Source organism: Martes martes, assembly GCF_963455335.1.
Source record: "Martes martes genome assembly, chromosome: 3".
Taxonomy (NCBI): domain Eukaryota; kingdom Metazoa; phylum Chordata; class Mammalia; order Carnivora; family Mustelidae; genus Martes; species Martes martes.
The window spans coordinates 89143130-89156868 of NC_137890.1; the positions used below are offsets into that span (position 1 = coordinate 89143130).

The 13739-nt window shown below is 38.8% G+C and overlaps 1 protein-coding gene across 1 annotated transcript in view; it reads right to left on the reverse strand.

The window, feature by feature from the left end:
* CNTNAP5 (contactin associated protein family member 5) overlaps nucleotides 1–13739 on the reverse strand; it is an 811336-nt gene that overhangs the window by 95541 nt on the left and 702056 nt on the right. Inside the window, exons 18-19 of the mRNA XM_080798228.1 lie at nucleotides 11115–11354; nucleotides 2564–2788 (exon numbers count right to left, since the gene is read on the reverse strand). Of these exons, the coding sequence (XP_080654354.1) occupies nucleotides 2564–2788; nucleotides 11115–11354 (465 nt within the window). The remainder of the gene's footprint in view (nucleotides 1–2563; nucleotides 2789–11114; nucleotides 11355–13739) is intronic.

Consider the following 13739-nt stretch of genomic DNA (forward strand, 5'->3'; position numbering starts at 1 on the left):
TCTTTTTCCTTATCATGTTTAGACAGCACAGCATCCCGTCTCTTTTCCTTGTTCTCCATAGATTCTGATACTGGGCAGTGGAAGGTGCGTGAAGGAATGAATGAATGAGAGTGTATATCTTCCTTTCATCTCTGTAGGATAAATGTCAGGAAATGCCCAGGATTCCAAATCAGAAAGGCATCTACCACTGCCCAGTGTGACAAGAGTTCCCTAGAACAATGGGGGAGGGGGTTCTCTGAGTCAGAGTGAGGGGAGGAGGGCACTATGTGATTAGCCACAGCCTGGACTGAGGCAGTAAGTTAGACTGAGATGTGAAGCCTAAATTTTCACACTGACCCTGCTACCTGAGCATAAAACAAACAAGCAAACAAACAAGGCACAAGTATCTCCTTGCTTCCTGCACTTAGCCAGAGCTTTAAAAATGCAAATGCCTACGGTGTCAAGTAGAACTTTCAGGGAAGCGAGGCTTTAGAGTATAAGAACATAGGGGATCAGGCAGAATTCAAGAATGCCTTCCCAATTAAATAAATGCAAGTTATTTAAAACACCCTGTGTTTCAAAAAATAAATACTCTTCATTTAGAGCTATGGTTAAGAACACAAAATATGCTACCAGAGTCAGAGAGGGAGGACTGAATTCTAACTCTTTTACTTACTTGCTGTGAGGTTTTCAGCAAGTTATTTTGTGTCTGTTTGCCTTCGTTTCTGGAGCTATGAGATTAATTCCACCAACCACATAGGATTATTCTGAGAATTAAGGGCTGTGCACATTAATTAGAACAACGCCCAGAATATATGAGTGTGTGTGTGAGTGTGTGTGTGTGTGTGTGTGTGTGTGTGTGTGTGTAGAGTAGACAGAGTAGTATGTATATGTAACCAAATATAGTTATCCCTGTTATTCATTGTCTGTATCCATAGGTACAGCCTGGCAGGCACAAGTGTGCCATGGAATCACACCTATAAGATGCTTTGGGGAAAATCTTGCATTTCAGAGCTCTGTAACTATCTTACTATAGTCCAGCAACATCACAGCAGGATGGTCTAGCTTAGAGGAAAGATGGTGGAGCTGATTATCAGGAGATCTGGCCTCTGGTCCCAACGGTGTCATGAATTATCTGGCCCACATAGGATAATCAGTTAATCTATGTTTCAGTGTCCTCAGCCAGACTTCTCCACCTCAAAGAAACATTATGGGGCCAAAGTTTAAGATATGACAAGTTAATATAATGGTTCTAATCATACAAAGGTCTGCTGATAAATAAGAGGTCTAACGACCCTTAATGGTTCCTTTCTTTCTTATAGGCTCCTCAAGATCAGGTAGTCATGGAGTGGTCAGTCACCACCCCAGGAACCCTCTCTCTTTTTTCCTTCCCTTTCATTTGCTCTTAGAATGAATTAGTCCTGTTATTGTCTTTGGGACCCTTATTATTAATGTATTTCAGGCCTGATTCAACTCACATGTCCACCAAGTCTGATCCTTGCGTTAGGCCCACACATCATCTTTATTTTCAGTATCATAGTCAGAGAGCAAGATGAAGCAAAGAAAAATAATAACACCCTCCCGTACCCCCACCAAAAAAATAGAGAGCAAGAGAAATAGCTGGAGTCTCTCTGGAGTCTCTGCCCTAAGGTCTGGAGACAGCGGAGTGCACACTGCACATTACAAGCTTCCTTTCTTCTCTGCCCCAGCACAGTCCATCCCAGGGGGATCATGCTGAAGCCCAGTCTCCTCTCATTATCTCGGCAAATTACAAGAGGAGGCAGGACATACTCTCGATCATGGGAACGTGTTCTTTGAGACCTAACTACAGGGATGTCCACATCTTCGCTCTCTTTGTCTGTCCTAACAGTTGTTCCATTCCCCAGGATTTTGATCTCATGGTGCCCTTGACCAACAGTCCTCCTCATTGTGAGATAGAATCACACAGTGAGGGAAGAAAACCTGACTTCCTCTAACAGCTGTCAGAACTGGTGTCCTTCAACACCCCTTTCATGAAGTGGGTCCCAACACCTGTCCCTGTCTAATCTTCATACATTCCATGTAGTGCACATTCTCTTCAAGGGATGATTCTCAGCACCATGCCCCGTATTGCATAGGGGTATGACTCACATGTACCACTTCTCCCCAAGACCCAGGCAATGACTCCTATTAATACAGCCTGCATTTGGGCCAGTTGCTTAACAGCCTTCAGTAAAGGAGACTGCAGCAAAGATGACACGATATATGTGACAAGTGTCCTTCTGAAATTCAGATATGCTTGTGATTGTCTCCTTTACACTTAATGGATTCCAGCACAGAATAAATAATAAAGAATTACTGCTACACAGTTGAGGCAAATTAAAGGCAATGCATTTGAGACTTCAGCGATGAATTGACATTGGCCCTGAATACCAAATGCGAGTCATAAAGGTAAAGTACAATCCAGGCTTTGGCTGAAGGTCCAGAATTAAGCTGCCCAGGTGGGACTAAATTTAGGCTGAAATTATGCAGCGTTCTGGAGGGCATGCACTGTCCCTCTCACCCACTGTGACACTCCATCAGGCTTCATGCTGTCGGTACTCACCATTCTTGCAGAGAAGGACAGCCAGGTAATCCTGAGAAGAAGAATTGATGTAGAGCAAGAGGCTGGGCGCCTGGGCTGTCACAAAGCTAAATGCAATATTTTCCTTGGATGGAGCCGCTTCTGCGTAAATCGCTGAGGATGAGAGGCTTATATTTTTGGTCACTGGGTAGGGTTCTTGAAACATATACATAACAGAAGTGCCAGCCTCAAAAACAGCAGAAACCTCTGAAAAATAGAAGAGGGAGATGCACATATTGCAACATTTAGTTGATTATTCAGGACAGCAATAACTGTTTATGGTTTGCTATGCATCAAGCACAGCATGACGGTTTTTACCTGAATTATATAATATGCTTTCCACAGTAAGTCTGAAGTGGCAGAAGTCGTTACTCTTATTTACAAATGAGAAACATGAAGCTTGCGGAGGTTAAGCACCTTGAAGAGGGTTGCATAGCTAAAATAGGAGAGCTGAGATTTGCATCCTGAAGTCTAGTTCCAGTTTAACATTCATTTGCAGTACAATTACCGTGTGCTGGGCTGATTTCTCAAGAAGCAAAGATAAACCGTCCCTGCCACCAGCACAGTAGAGATAAATTTCCCTGGGACTTTCATAGTTTCAAAACTGAGATTTTAACAGTTCCAGCTTGTGCTTTTCTGGTGTGTTAGGAGGATTGCAAGTGGATTCTCAGTTACTGAGAATAGGACACTGGGGGTGGCAGTGGTAATTCTCTGTGGCATTGGGTAAAATGTAAGGATCTGTGGACACAGAAGAGAGAGAATCTGTGGAACTCATAGAACAAGGCATTAAGTATCTAATTGCCCGACTTCTTTTCTTTTCTTCTTTTTTTTAATTTTGAGGAATTGGTAGTCATTTCCAAAGAGAGCAAATGGGATACAAGTCCTATAGCATAACACATTGGATGGAGTTCTGCAACCACCATGGAGAAAGCCAGCATCTACAAACTAATGACTGTCAGTTAGCTGGAATGTGCAAATGACCCACCTTCCCTGTATCATGTGCTCACTCCAACTCTTATTCTTTTAGTTTGGTGGAACTAGCACAGGATTTGGCTTCTGATCTGCATCTGAAAGCTCATTTAATATCACACTAGCTGTGTAGTCCCAGGTAAGTTAGTGCACCCCTGTGGAGTCTGTTTTGTCATCTGGTGAATGGAAAACACAGCACTTCAACAGTATTTCTGGGTGCCTAAATGAGATAATGTGCATAGAACACTTAAGAGAGATAGTCACAATAGTTGAATCTTGTAAGCTCTCCATATTAGAAGAGACTTTAACCTGAACCCATCCCAATTTCCTTTACAGACTATATCTGTTTTTTGACTCCAAATCCATCCAAATGCTGAGATATTCTTTTTTTTTTTTTTTTTCCCATCCAGGTTGCTCTTATGTTCTCCTTCAATTTTATCTCTATACGGTAATATAGTATCAGGGCATGGAGGAAAGTTTCCTCCACAGAACAACACAGCTCGCATCTAGCAACAACCCCTACTATAAAGATAACACAATGAACATGAACCCATATTGCCATGAATGATTTCTCTTTTTCCTGTATGATGTGTGGAATTTTCCTAATCCCCCATGAAATTCCCTGATTGAGTTGGTGGCACCTAGAACATAATCAAACCTGGCTTTCCCTTCCTAATTCTATTGCAAATTTGTTCTACCTTTGTGAAAATTCTATAACAGCCTGTAAGAGTGCCAAAAAAATTAAAGTTGCATATTTATGCATATTGCTTAGCAGATTGGGAATACCAGTTCATTTTGACTAAAGTTTCAGAGAATGTGTTCTGCATTTATCATTTGGTTTACAACATTAGTACTCCTGATTACAAAGATATGCAGCAGAGACTTGTGACAGTGAGGATTCCAGTTAATCATCAGCTTGATTCAAGCACTTTCCTTGAGTGAATTTCCTCAGGGACATTTGCCCTGCATTTTGAGCTACTATCTCCTAGTTAACAGAATAATGGCTTTTATTTGATGTTGTGAGTGTGTTCAAATGTAACTGTAATTCAGAGCATTCTGTTATGAATAGCATATTAGATATGGGCATATATATTACATTTTTTTCTTAATTCTCAGGGCAGGAAATTAAAACGTGAAGCACTTTTAAACTAGAGCTGTCCTACCAAATTTCTGTCTTCCTTTCTCTCCTAGCCCCAGTTCTAATTATTCTTAATGCTTAATGATTTTAATTTTTAATATTTAGATACCATAGATTTTAACATAAAGCTTCCTTCACCAAAATACCTGGATTCTATTATTCCCTAAGTCTCTTATATTTTATAATCTAAGAGTTTAAGCTCCCTGGCCATATTTAAGCTCTCTGAGTGATTTGTCTGAATACACAAAACCTCTGGGCTCATTAGAAGAAAGATCTTAACTTGGATGAGATCATCTACGATCATCATGCTATTCTAAGGCCATGGAACCAATATCAGCAATGTCTACTGAGCACCTACCTGGTGGAAAGAATTATGCTGATTATGTTCTGTGAAGAAAGGACACTTATCAAACAAAACAAAACAAAACAAAACACAATGGAAGGTAGCCTACAGTGTGATAGGTGCAATAGAGACAATGATTCCTAGAGCTGGAAGTCTCTGTGGCCACAGTAACTTGACCAGACCTGAAAGGGCAACTCTGCACTGACCAGGAGTAAAGTGTGGGATGAACTGAGAGAAACAGTTAGGAAACAATGTGGCACTGAAGAGAGTGGGTCTCTGAGCCAGCTGTGGAGTCTAACAGATGGGAACTGACACTTGTCTGTGCCTCTTCTCTAATGCTCTCGCAGGATCCCACTCAAACTCAGCTCATGTACAAGTAAGGATGGACACAATCTTGCAGGTAGAAGGACTGGAAGATATTATGGAGAAACACAACACATAGTAGGAACTCAATGGGCAATAGCTGCTCTGACTAATAGTGATACAATTTAGAATTAGAATAAACATAAAGGTAATGAGTAGGCTAGTGATTACCTAGAAATCGGTGAAGCTGTAATTAATATAGCAGAACATCAAACTAAAAATAAATGAAACAATTGGCAATTTGAATGCTGAGTGGATATTTCATAATATTAGACATTCATTTCTATTATGATTGGTCTTGTGGATCTGTGTTATTAATAAGCTCTAATTTTTTAGCAATACATATTGTAACCTTTATAGATGAAACGATGTGATATTTGAAGTTTACTCCAAAATAATAAAGGAAGAGGAGAGGACGTGAATATATAGATGAAATCAAATTGGTCATGAGTTGATCATTTTTGAAGCTAAATAATGGATGCATGAGGGTTCTGAAACCCTTCTCCCTATTATCACTGAGAATTGTTTGTTTGTTTTTGTTTTGTTTTTTTGTTTTTAGTGATATCCATTGGCAGGAAGGTAAATATTAAAGAACTTTCAACAGATTTTGGGCAACTGATAAAGCATACTTAAACATACATGCTATTTTTTCACTGAAATTCCATTAGCAAGAAAATAATACATGTATTTATCACAGCATTATTTATGCACAAAAGTTGGGGTAATGTAAACTTCCAAAAGGGGTGCCTGGGTGGCTCAGTTGGCTGAACACCTGCCTTCAGCTCAGTCCTGGGATCCAGCCCTATATTGGGCTCTCTGCTCAACAGGGAGTTTGCTTCTTCCTCTCCTTCTGCCCATCCCCCTGCTCATGCTCTCTCTCTTTGTCTCTAGCTCTCTCTCTCTCAATTAAATTAATAAAATCTTAAAAAATAAAAAAATAAAAATAATAAAATTCTAAAACAATTATAAAAGCAAGCACTTAGTGAGGCTTTATTTGCCAGGCATTATCCCAAGTGCTTTGTGAAATGCTCATTAAATGTTCATCACAACCCTCTGATGGATTTTTTAATTTTCTAATCTTATAGATGAGAAAACCAAGAAATTGGGAGGTCAGTTTCACAAGGAGCAGCACACAGTGTAGACTGTAGATGAGCCAGAATCTGAACTTAGGCAGATAAAGTGCAGAATGATGCCACTATTGCTAAGCTAAACTGTTCTGGGGATAGAATGGTTGAAGCAAGCAGAGGCAATCCCACCAGTTGAAATATATTGCTATCATTAAAACTGACAAATTATATAGAAATGTCTATAAAATGAAATAAACAAAATTTGATATAAAATTTAGGTATGAAATACAGAATTACTGTAGTTAAATGCAAAGAAAAGAACTTGAAGGAAATCAGATTTTCTTTTTAATGTTTGTATTTGAGTGATTTGATTTTTCTAGATTCCAAAATATATTTCCAAATAGAATTCCAAATACACTGTCTAACTTTAATTAGAAAAAAATAATAAATGACACCACTATGACAGTCATACCCAGATTCTTCAAATAATGGGCGGGGGCAGGTGGAGGTGGGCCAAAGACAAGTCTGCATTATTAAATAGTGTTAGAATAGCTGGATATCCATAGGCAAAAGAATGAAGCTGAATCCCTACCTCACACCTACAAAAATGAACTCAAAGTGGATCAAAGACTAAATGTAAAAGCAAAGCTATAAAACTCTTAGAAGAAACCACAGACATAAGCCTTCATGGCCTTCAGTGAGGCAATGATTTGTTAGACATAATGCCAAAAGCACAGGGATGCCTGGGTGGCTCAGTGGGTTAAGACTCTGCCTTCAGCTCAGGTCATGGTCTCAGGGTCCTGGGATCAAGTCCCACATTGGGGGCTCTCTGCTCAGTGGGGAGCCTGCTTCCTCTTTTCTCTCTCCCTGCTGCTCTGCCTACTTGTGATCTCACTCTCTCTGTCAAGTAAATAAATAAAATATTTTTTAAAAAATATCAAAAACACAAGCAACAAAAATAAAATAATAAGATCCAGATGTTATAAGAATTAAAAACTTTGTGCTTCACAAGATAGTATCAAGAAAATGAAAAAGGGAGGAAATATGTGCAAAGCATATATCTAATGTGAGAATAATATTCAGAATATGCAAAGAATTCCTACAACTAAATAATAAAAAGAAAAATAACCCAATCAAAAGTTGGCAAAAACTTTAAATAAACATTTCGCTTAAGAAAGTATAGAAACAACCAATAAGAACACGAAAAGATGTCTAATATTATCAGTCATTAGTGAAATGCAAATCAAAACCACAATAAGATACAATTTCACACAGTCACAATAAGATGTCTCTTATCAAAAGGGTGGATAATAACAAGCATTGGTGAGGATGTGGAGAAACTGGAATTCTTAGACTTTTCTGGTAAGAATATAAAATGGAGAAGCCCCTTCAAAAACAGTTTGCCAGTATCCTCAAAAAGTTAAATACATAGTTACCATATGACCCAAGTAATCTCACTTCTAGGTATATACCTGAGAGAACAGAAAAACATTAATCCACACAATATGTACCTGAATGTTAATTGCAGCATTATTTATAAGAGCCAAAGAAATGGAAACATCACAATGTCCATCAACTGATGAATGGATAAACAAAATATGTGGCATCCACATAATGGAATAAAATACTTTTTGGAAATAAAAAAGGAACAAAATGCTGAAAAGTGCTACAACATGGATAAACCTTGGAAACATTATGCTAAGTGAAAGAAACTAGACACTAAAAGGCCACATAGTGTATGAGTCCATTAGCATGAAATACCCAGAATAGGTAAATCCATAGTGACAGAAAGTAAATCAGTTGTTTCCAGGGACTGAGGGGAGAGGTGAAGGAGGGGTAGCTACTAATGTGTATAAGGTTCCTTTTTAGGGTGTTGAAAATGTTCTGAAATTAGATAATAGTGATGGTTGTGCAACTTTGTGAATATGCTAAAAGTCACAGCATTATATAATTTAAAAGAATGGATTTTAGGGTATGAAAATTACACCTCAACGACAAGAAAAAAGAGACATATGCAAAACATAAACAAACAAACAAACATGTTTGAATCCTATTACCGTACTCCTATACTGAATGCAATTAGGGTTTTAAAGAGAAAAAATAAAACAAAAAGGTGCTGGATGGGTCTCCAGCCCTAGTAATTATTACCAAGTCATTCAACCTCTGTGAACGTCAATGTTCTCAATATGTTAATATCTTCCTCACTATGTTGGCCATAAGGAATATATGTTGCAGTCAATAATTACTAGCTAACTGCATGATTATTGTTACTCTGTACTATACTCAGAAACAGAAAGTAGGTCAATGGATCATAGTTCTGGCCCAGGCATTCCACCCCATATATTTCTAGTATTTACACTCCTTAGAATACATATGCCCTGGGAAGTTAACAAGGAAGACTACCTCAATGGAGAGTGCCCTTGTTTAGGACAACCTCCTAGCTAGTGGCTCTGATTTCCATTCCAGTTCCCCCAGGCAACTGGCATGGCTAAAAGACTTGGTTTAGAAGATTCATCCCACAGGGGCACCTGGGTGGCTCAGTGGGTTAAAGCCTCTTCTTTCGGCTCAGGTCAAGATCCCAGGGTCCTGGGATTGAGTCCGTCATCGGGCCCTCTGCTCAGCAGGGAGCCTGCTTCCCCCTCTCTCTCTGCCTGCTTCTCTGCCTACTTGTGATCTCTGTCTGTCAAATAAATAAATAAATAAAATCTTAAAAAAGAAAAAAAAAAGATTCCATCCCACATACTTTGGACCTATTGAATATAAAGGGAATCATTTCCTTAGATTTATGAGAAAGGGAAGAAAGTTTGGAACTGTGAAATATGAAGCAAGCTGAAAAGGCTAATCACATATTTGTATATTTTGCTTATGGATTGAAGTAAGGAAAAGTGGGGAGAGAGCACAGAGGCTATTTCAACATATGCTGCCAAAAGATATGATGGTATGGACAGAAGATAATTAATTGGAGTTGTCTCAGGAAAAAAAAATAGCCAATTAAAAATTAGGCTAAATTAAAAGAAATTAGGCTATATTTAGAATATGATCTATGAGATGTTTGAGCAATGTCTCTGGAGAAATGTAGAATCGCTTTTTGTTTTGTTTTATTTTGTTTTGTTTTGTTTCTACAACAGGGCTTGGAACTTCATAAGTATTATTTTCTTTATTACAGAAAGTGTACTATTTCCTGTAGTATTTCCTATACTATTTCCTGTAGATCCTGTAGAACAATGCTAGTATACCTTTGTGAGCAGGCCTGATAGTGTTTATTCTGTATTTGCTTCTTCTAACCATGTAAAATCAGACTAAGGATAGTATTTAAATTTTTTTAGGGATGGTAATTCAGACACCCTCCCCAGTACGAAAATCCAGCGGCTAAGTGTCTTAGCCCATGGTCAGCACTTACTGGGATGGGGCCACTTTAAGTCAAGTTCCATGCAGGGCCAAACCCATTGTTGCCCTTAACATTTATACCATTAATTTTCTCCCAAGGAGTACAATGATTCTCGACAATAATGAGCAAGTAATTCAATCTAACTATGGAGAAAGCCAGTGTAAATGATGAAGAGCTCAAATTACAGAGTCCTTCAATGAGAACACTAGGTGCTCTTCTTCTGTCTATTGTTTTTAAGTTCCAACAGTAAATTGGACTAAATAAAGCATTGTTTGGTAGAGGTGTTTGGGAAATGTGTTTTAATGAGTTGACAAGAATTACGTATAATTGCCATCATTGTTTGCATGTAAATGGTGTTTCAAAGTAATTAAAACATTTTATTTTAATAGTTTAAATGCTGCTCTTGAAATATTGTTTACATTATTTGCTCAACAAACATTTTTTCCCCTCCATCAATAAAATAAACTTTAAAATCTTGCAAAGATTGATTGGAGACCCAATCTTTTTGCCCTTGTATTTGAAAAAATACTAAGTGTTTATATTAAATAAGGCAATTTTATAGTTTGTAGAGTTATCTTGATTTTTTTTTTTTAAGAGAATTTACACCATAACTACCATTCCTTGTTCAAGGTATACATCCATCATGGTTAGTTTTACCAATGCAATAAGTTCATAAGATAGGAAAGGCTGTAGAAAGACACTAGGGCAGGGATTTTGATCCTGTGTTCCATTCCTAGCCCCCATTGAACTAAATGTGCATTGCCAAGCAGGGCTTTTAAAGCTTCAGACCATTCATATCACTAGCAGCATAGGGAGATTTTACTAGATGCATGGTATTATTTCTACTGACTTAGCTATAAGTTTCCCATTGTAAGAATACTTTGAGATGACTCAAGCATCCCTAAGACTCTTCCAGGGGTAGAATCTATAATGCTGGATTACATGCATGGGTTAAGGAATTGGAACTGGAAAGCTTAATGCGTCCCTCGTTATTTTGGTGATACAACAGAAATGAAAGTCCACCTCTCCCAGTGTTCAGCTGACCCTTCAGCCAAGGAGAGTATGTTGCACTGTCACTGCCCATTCGGTTCAGTGGCACTGCTGGACAATTACATATGTCTTATGTAATTATGTTGAGGGGCTACACAGAGTCTTTAAACAGAGCAAAACTGAAGAAGGTAAATGATCACATAAGGACTGTCTAAGGGCATGACTTGACCATGGCTTACAGGCACAGCAATACAGCACAGGGGAGTTGACTGTACCTTTTTTGCAGAAGGGCCCTTCATATGGTGAATTGGTACAATCACAGAAGTACCCACTGTACTTCTCCACACACTTGCCCCCATTGTGGCAGATGCTACCATAAGTGCTGCAATGACCCGGGCATCCAGGCCGGACTCCAGATGTGACCTTTGCCCTCTCCTCCAGGTCCAATTTCTGCCCATTCAAGTGTAAGGAGCGTATGCATCCTAGAAAGCCTTTCTGTCTGGATGATGTTCCCCCTGAGCAGTGAAAAATAAAAAGGAAGAAAAGAAAAAGGTAAGATACCATACAGTTCAATTGTTTTAGGTTTAATATTGACATTGGTAACAGTTAAGCATTGTTCTATTGTCATGCTGTGTTAAACTTTTCCATTACAGTTTCCAGTGAGAATTAAGAATTCAAAGAGCATGTGCAAAATGCATGTCTTTCCAGGCTGGGAACCTCCTCACCCCTAACTCCAAAACAACAACAACAACAACAACAATGGGGTGCCCAGGAATCTAAGTTGTTGAGTGCTGACTCCTGGTTTCCATACAGGTCATGATCTCAGGGTCCTGGGGTTGAGCCCTGTGTCCGGCTCCACACTTAGTGGGAAGTCTGCTTGAGAATCCTCTCCCTCTGCCCCTCCACCTGCTCTCTCTCTCAAATAAATAAACAAATCTTTAAGAAGGAAAGAAGGAAAGAAGGGAGGGAGGAAGGGAGGAAGGAAGGAAGGGTTATACTTCATGTGGAATCCTATACTTTACATGTTTAAGACAGAAATTTCAGATCACAATGTTCCTTGCAAATGAAATAAAATGTGTCATCACATAGTCTATAGCAGACTTTTGTCTGAAGTAGAATGCTCAAACGGGATTGTCCCTTCTAATAGAATTAGAAGTAAGCTCTTTACACACACCAACTTAGAAAACTTGCAACAAACTTTGCATTGCTCATGAAGTGTAATGCAAGCACCGGAAGGAAGGTGGGCTTTAGGACACACAGACATGGAGTCCTACTCCGTGCCACTAGCTGATTAGCCATGTTGACAACTGATCACCTCAGCCTTAGCTACTGGATCTGTAAAATAAGAATAAGTTTGTTTAGTGTGTTTACAGTAAAGCTTAGTGAAGATCATGGAATGCAGTACATACTCAATCATCACTCTTTGTTGTGCCCTCTTCTGAGCCCTTACAATGTCTCAAACAAGTAGATTGTTTACATATGTACATACACATGTATATACGTAAACATATACATATACATATATATATACACATATATATATGTGTGTGTGTGTGTGTGTGTGTGTGTGTGTGTATATATATATATATATATATATATATATATATATATGAGAGAGAGAGAGAGAGATCCTAGCACTTACCTCCTATAATTTTTATTTGGATGCCAAATTTGTTCTTCTGGATTACAGAACAGGATTCTAACCCAACTTTCTGCTGTAGGACATCTTGAAGTTTTCAGAGAGATTCACAATGCTTGTTGCAAATTATTCAAGAATGGAATAGATTCAAAGTGACAGAGGATTTTGTTACCATTGCAAATCCAGGACTCTACTAGCCTAAACCTCTGATATCAGAAAAACGTTCACTGAGAGACAAAAGCCAAGAAATTAAGCTAAATCCCATCAGTGGGTATTTGTTTGATGTCCAGAATTATGGGAGATCCCAGAGAAGACATAGGTCAAGCCTGCTTTTAAAGACATAAATTCTAGTCTAGATTCAACAATGAAGACTCAAGTCCACACACACAAATAAATGGAGGGAACCTTCAGGACTTTAAGGTCTACAAATTGTACTAACAGGGACAAAAACAACAGGGGCAGGATGGACGTGTCACTTATTACCTGTATCTGTCAACTCCCCTCTCTGAGCCTCATTCGTTTCTAGCCCTACAACTCTATTAAAACGTAGTCTATCAAATGACCAGACAAATATATATTCCCACCAGGGCACCTGAGCAGCTCAGTGGGTTAAAGCCTCTGCCTTCGGCTCAGGTCATGATCCCAGGGTCCTGGGATTGAGCCCCGTATTGGGCTCTCTGCTCAGCGGGGAGCCTGCTTCCCCCCCTCTCTCTCTGCCCACCTCTCTACCTACTTGTGACCGCTGCCTGTCAAATAAATAGAATCATATATATATATATATATATATATATATATGTATTTTCCCACCAAGGTGGATACAGATGAGAATTCCAAATGTGTCAGACCAGGAATATAGATGTTAAACAAGAAACAAAGCAGTAAGTTAAAGAAGTGAGTTAGGTAAACTAAACATTCCCAGCATCATTCAGCCTGGCCAGGTGGACAAGAAAATCATTGGAAATGGTTTGATGGGAGTATAGAATGGAGATGAGGGAGTATTGCAACTTCCCCGAATCACACCAGGTCTACAGACACATAAATATGTGTATGCCAGTCACTGGCTGCATCCACAGACAGATTTAACACTCCAAAAGGATTAACCTACTTTTTTATTCTGAAATAATGCTGAAACTCTATTGTATTTTCAGGTCTGATAAGTGATACTCAAAGAGGCCAGGAGGTCAAACCCAAATTGCTTTCTCCCGTCTGTCCTAATTTTAGTGAGTAAATCTCCGTTTAACCACAAGATAAATCAATTATA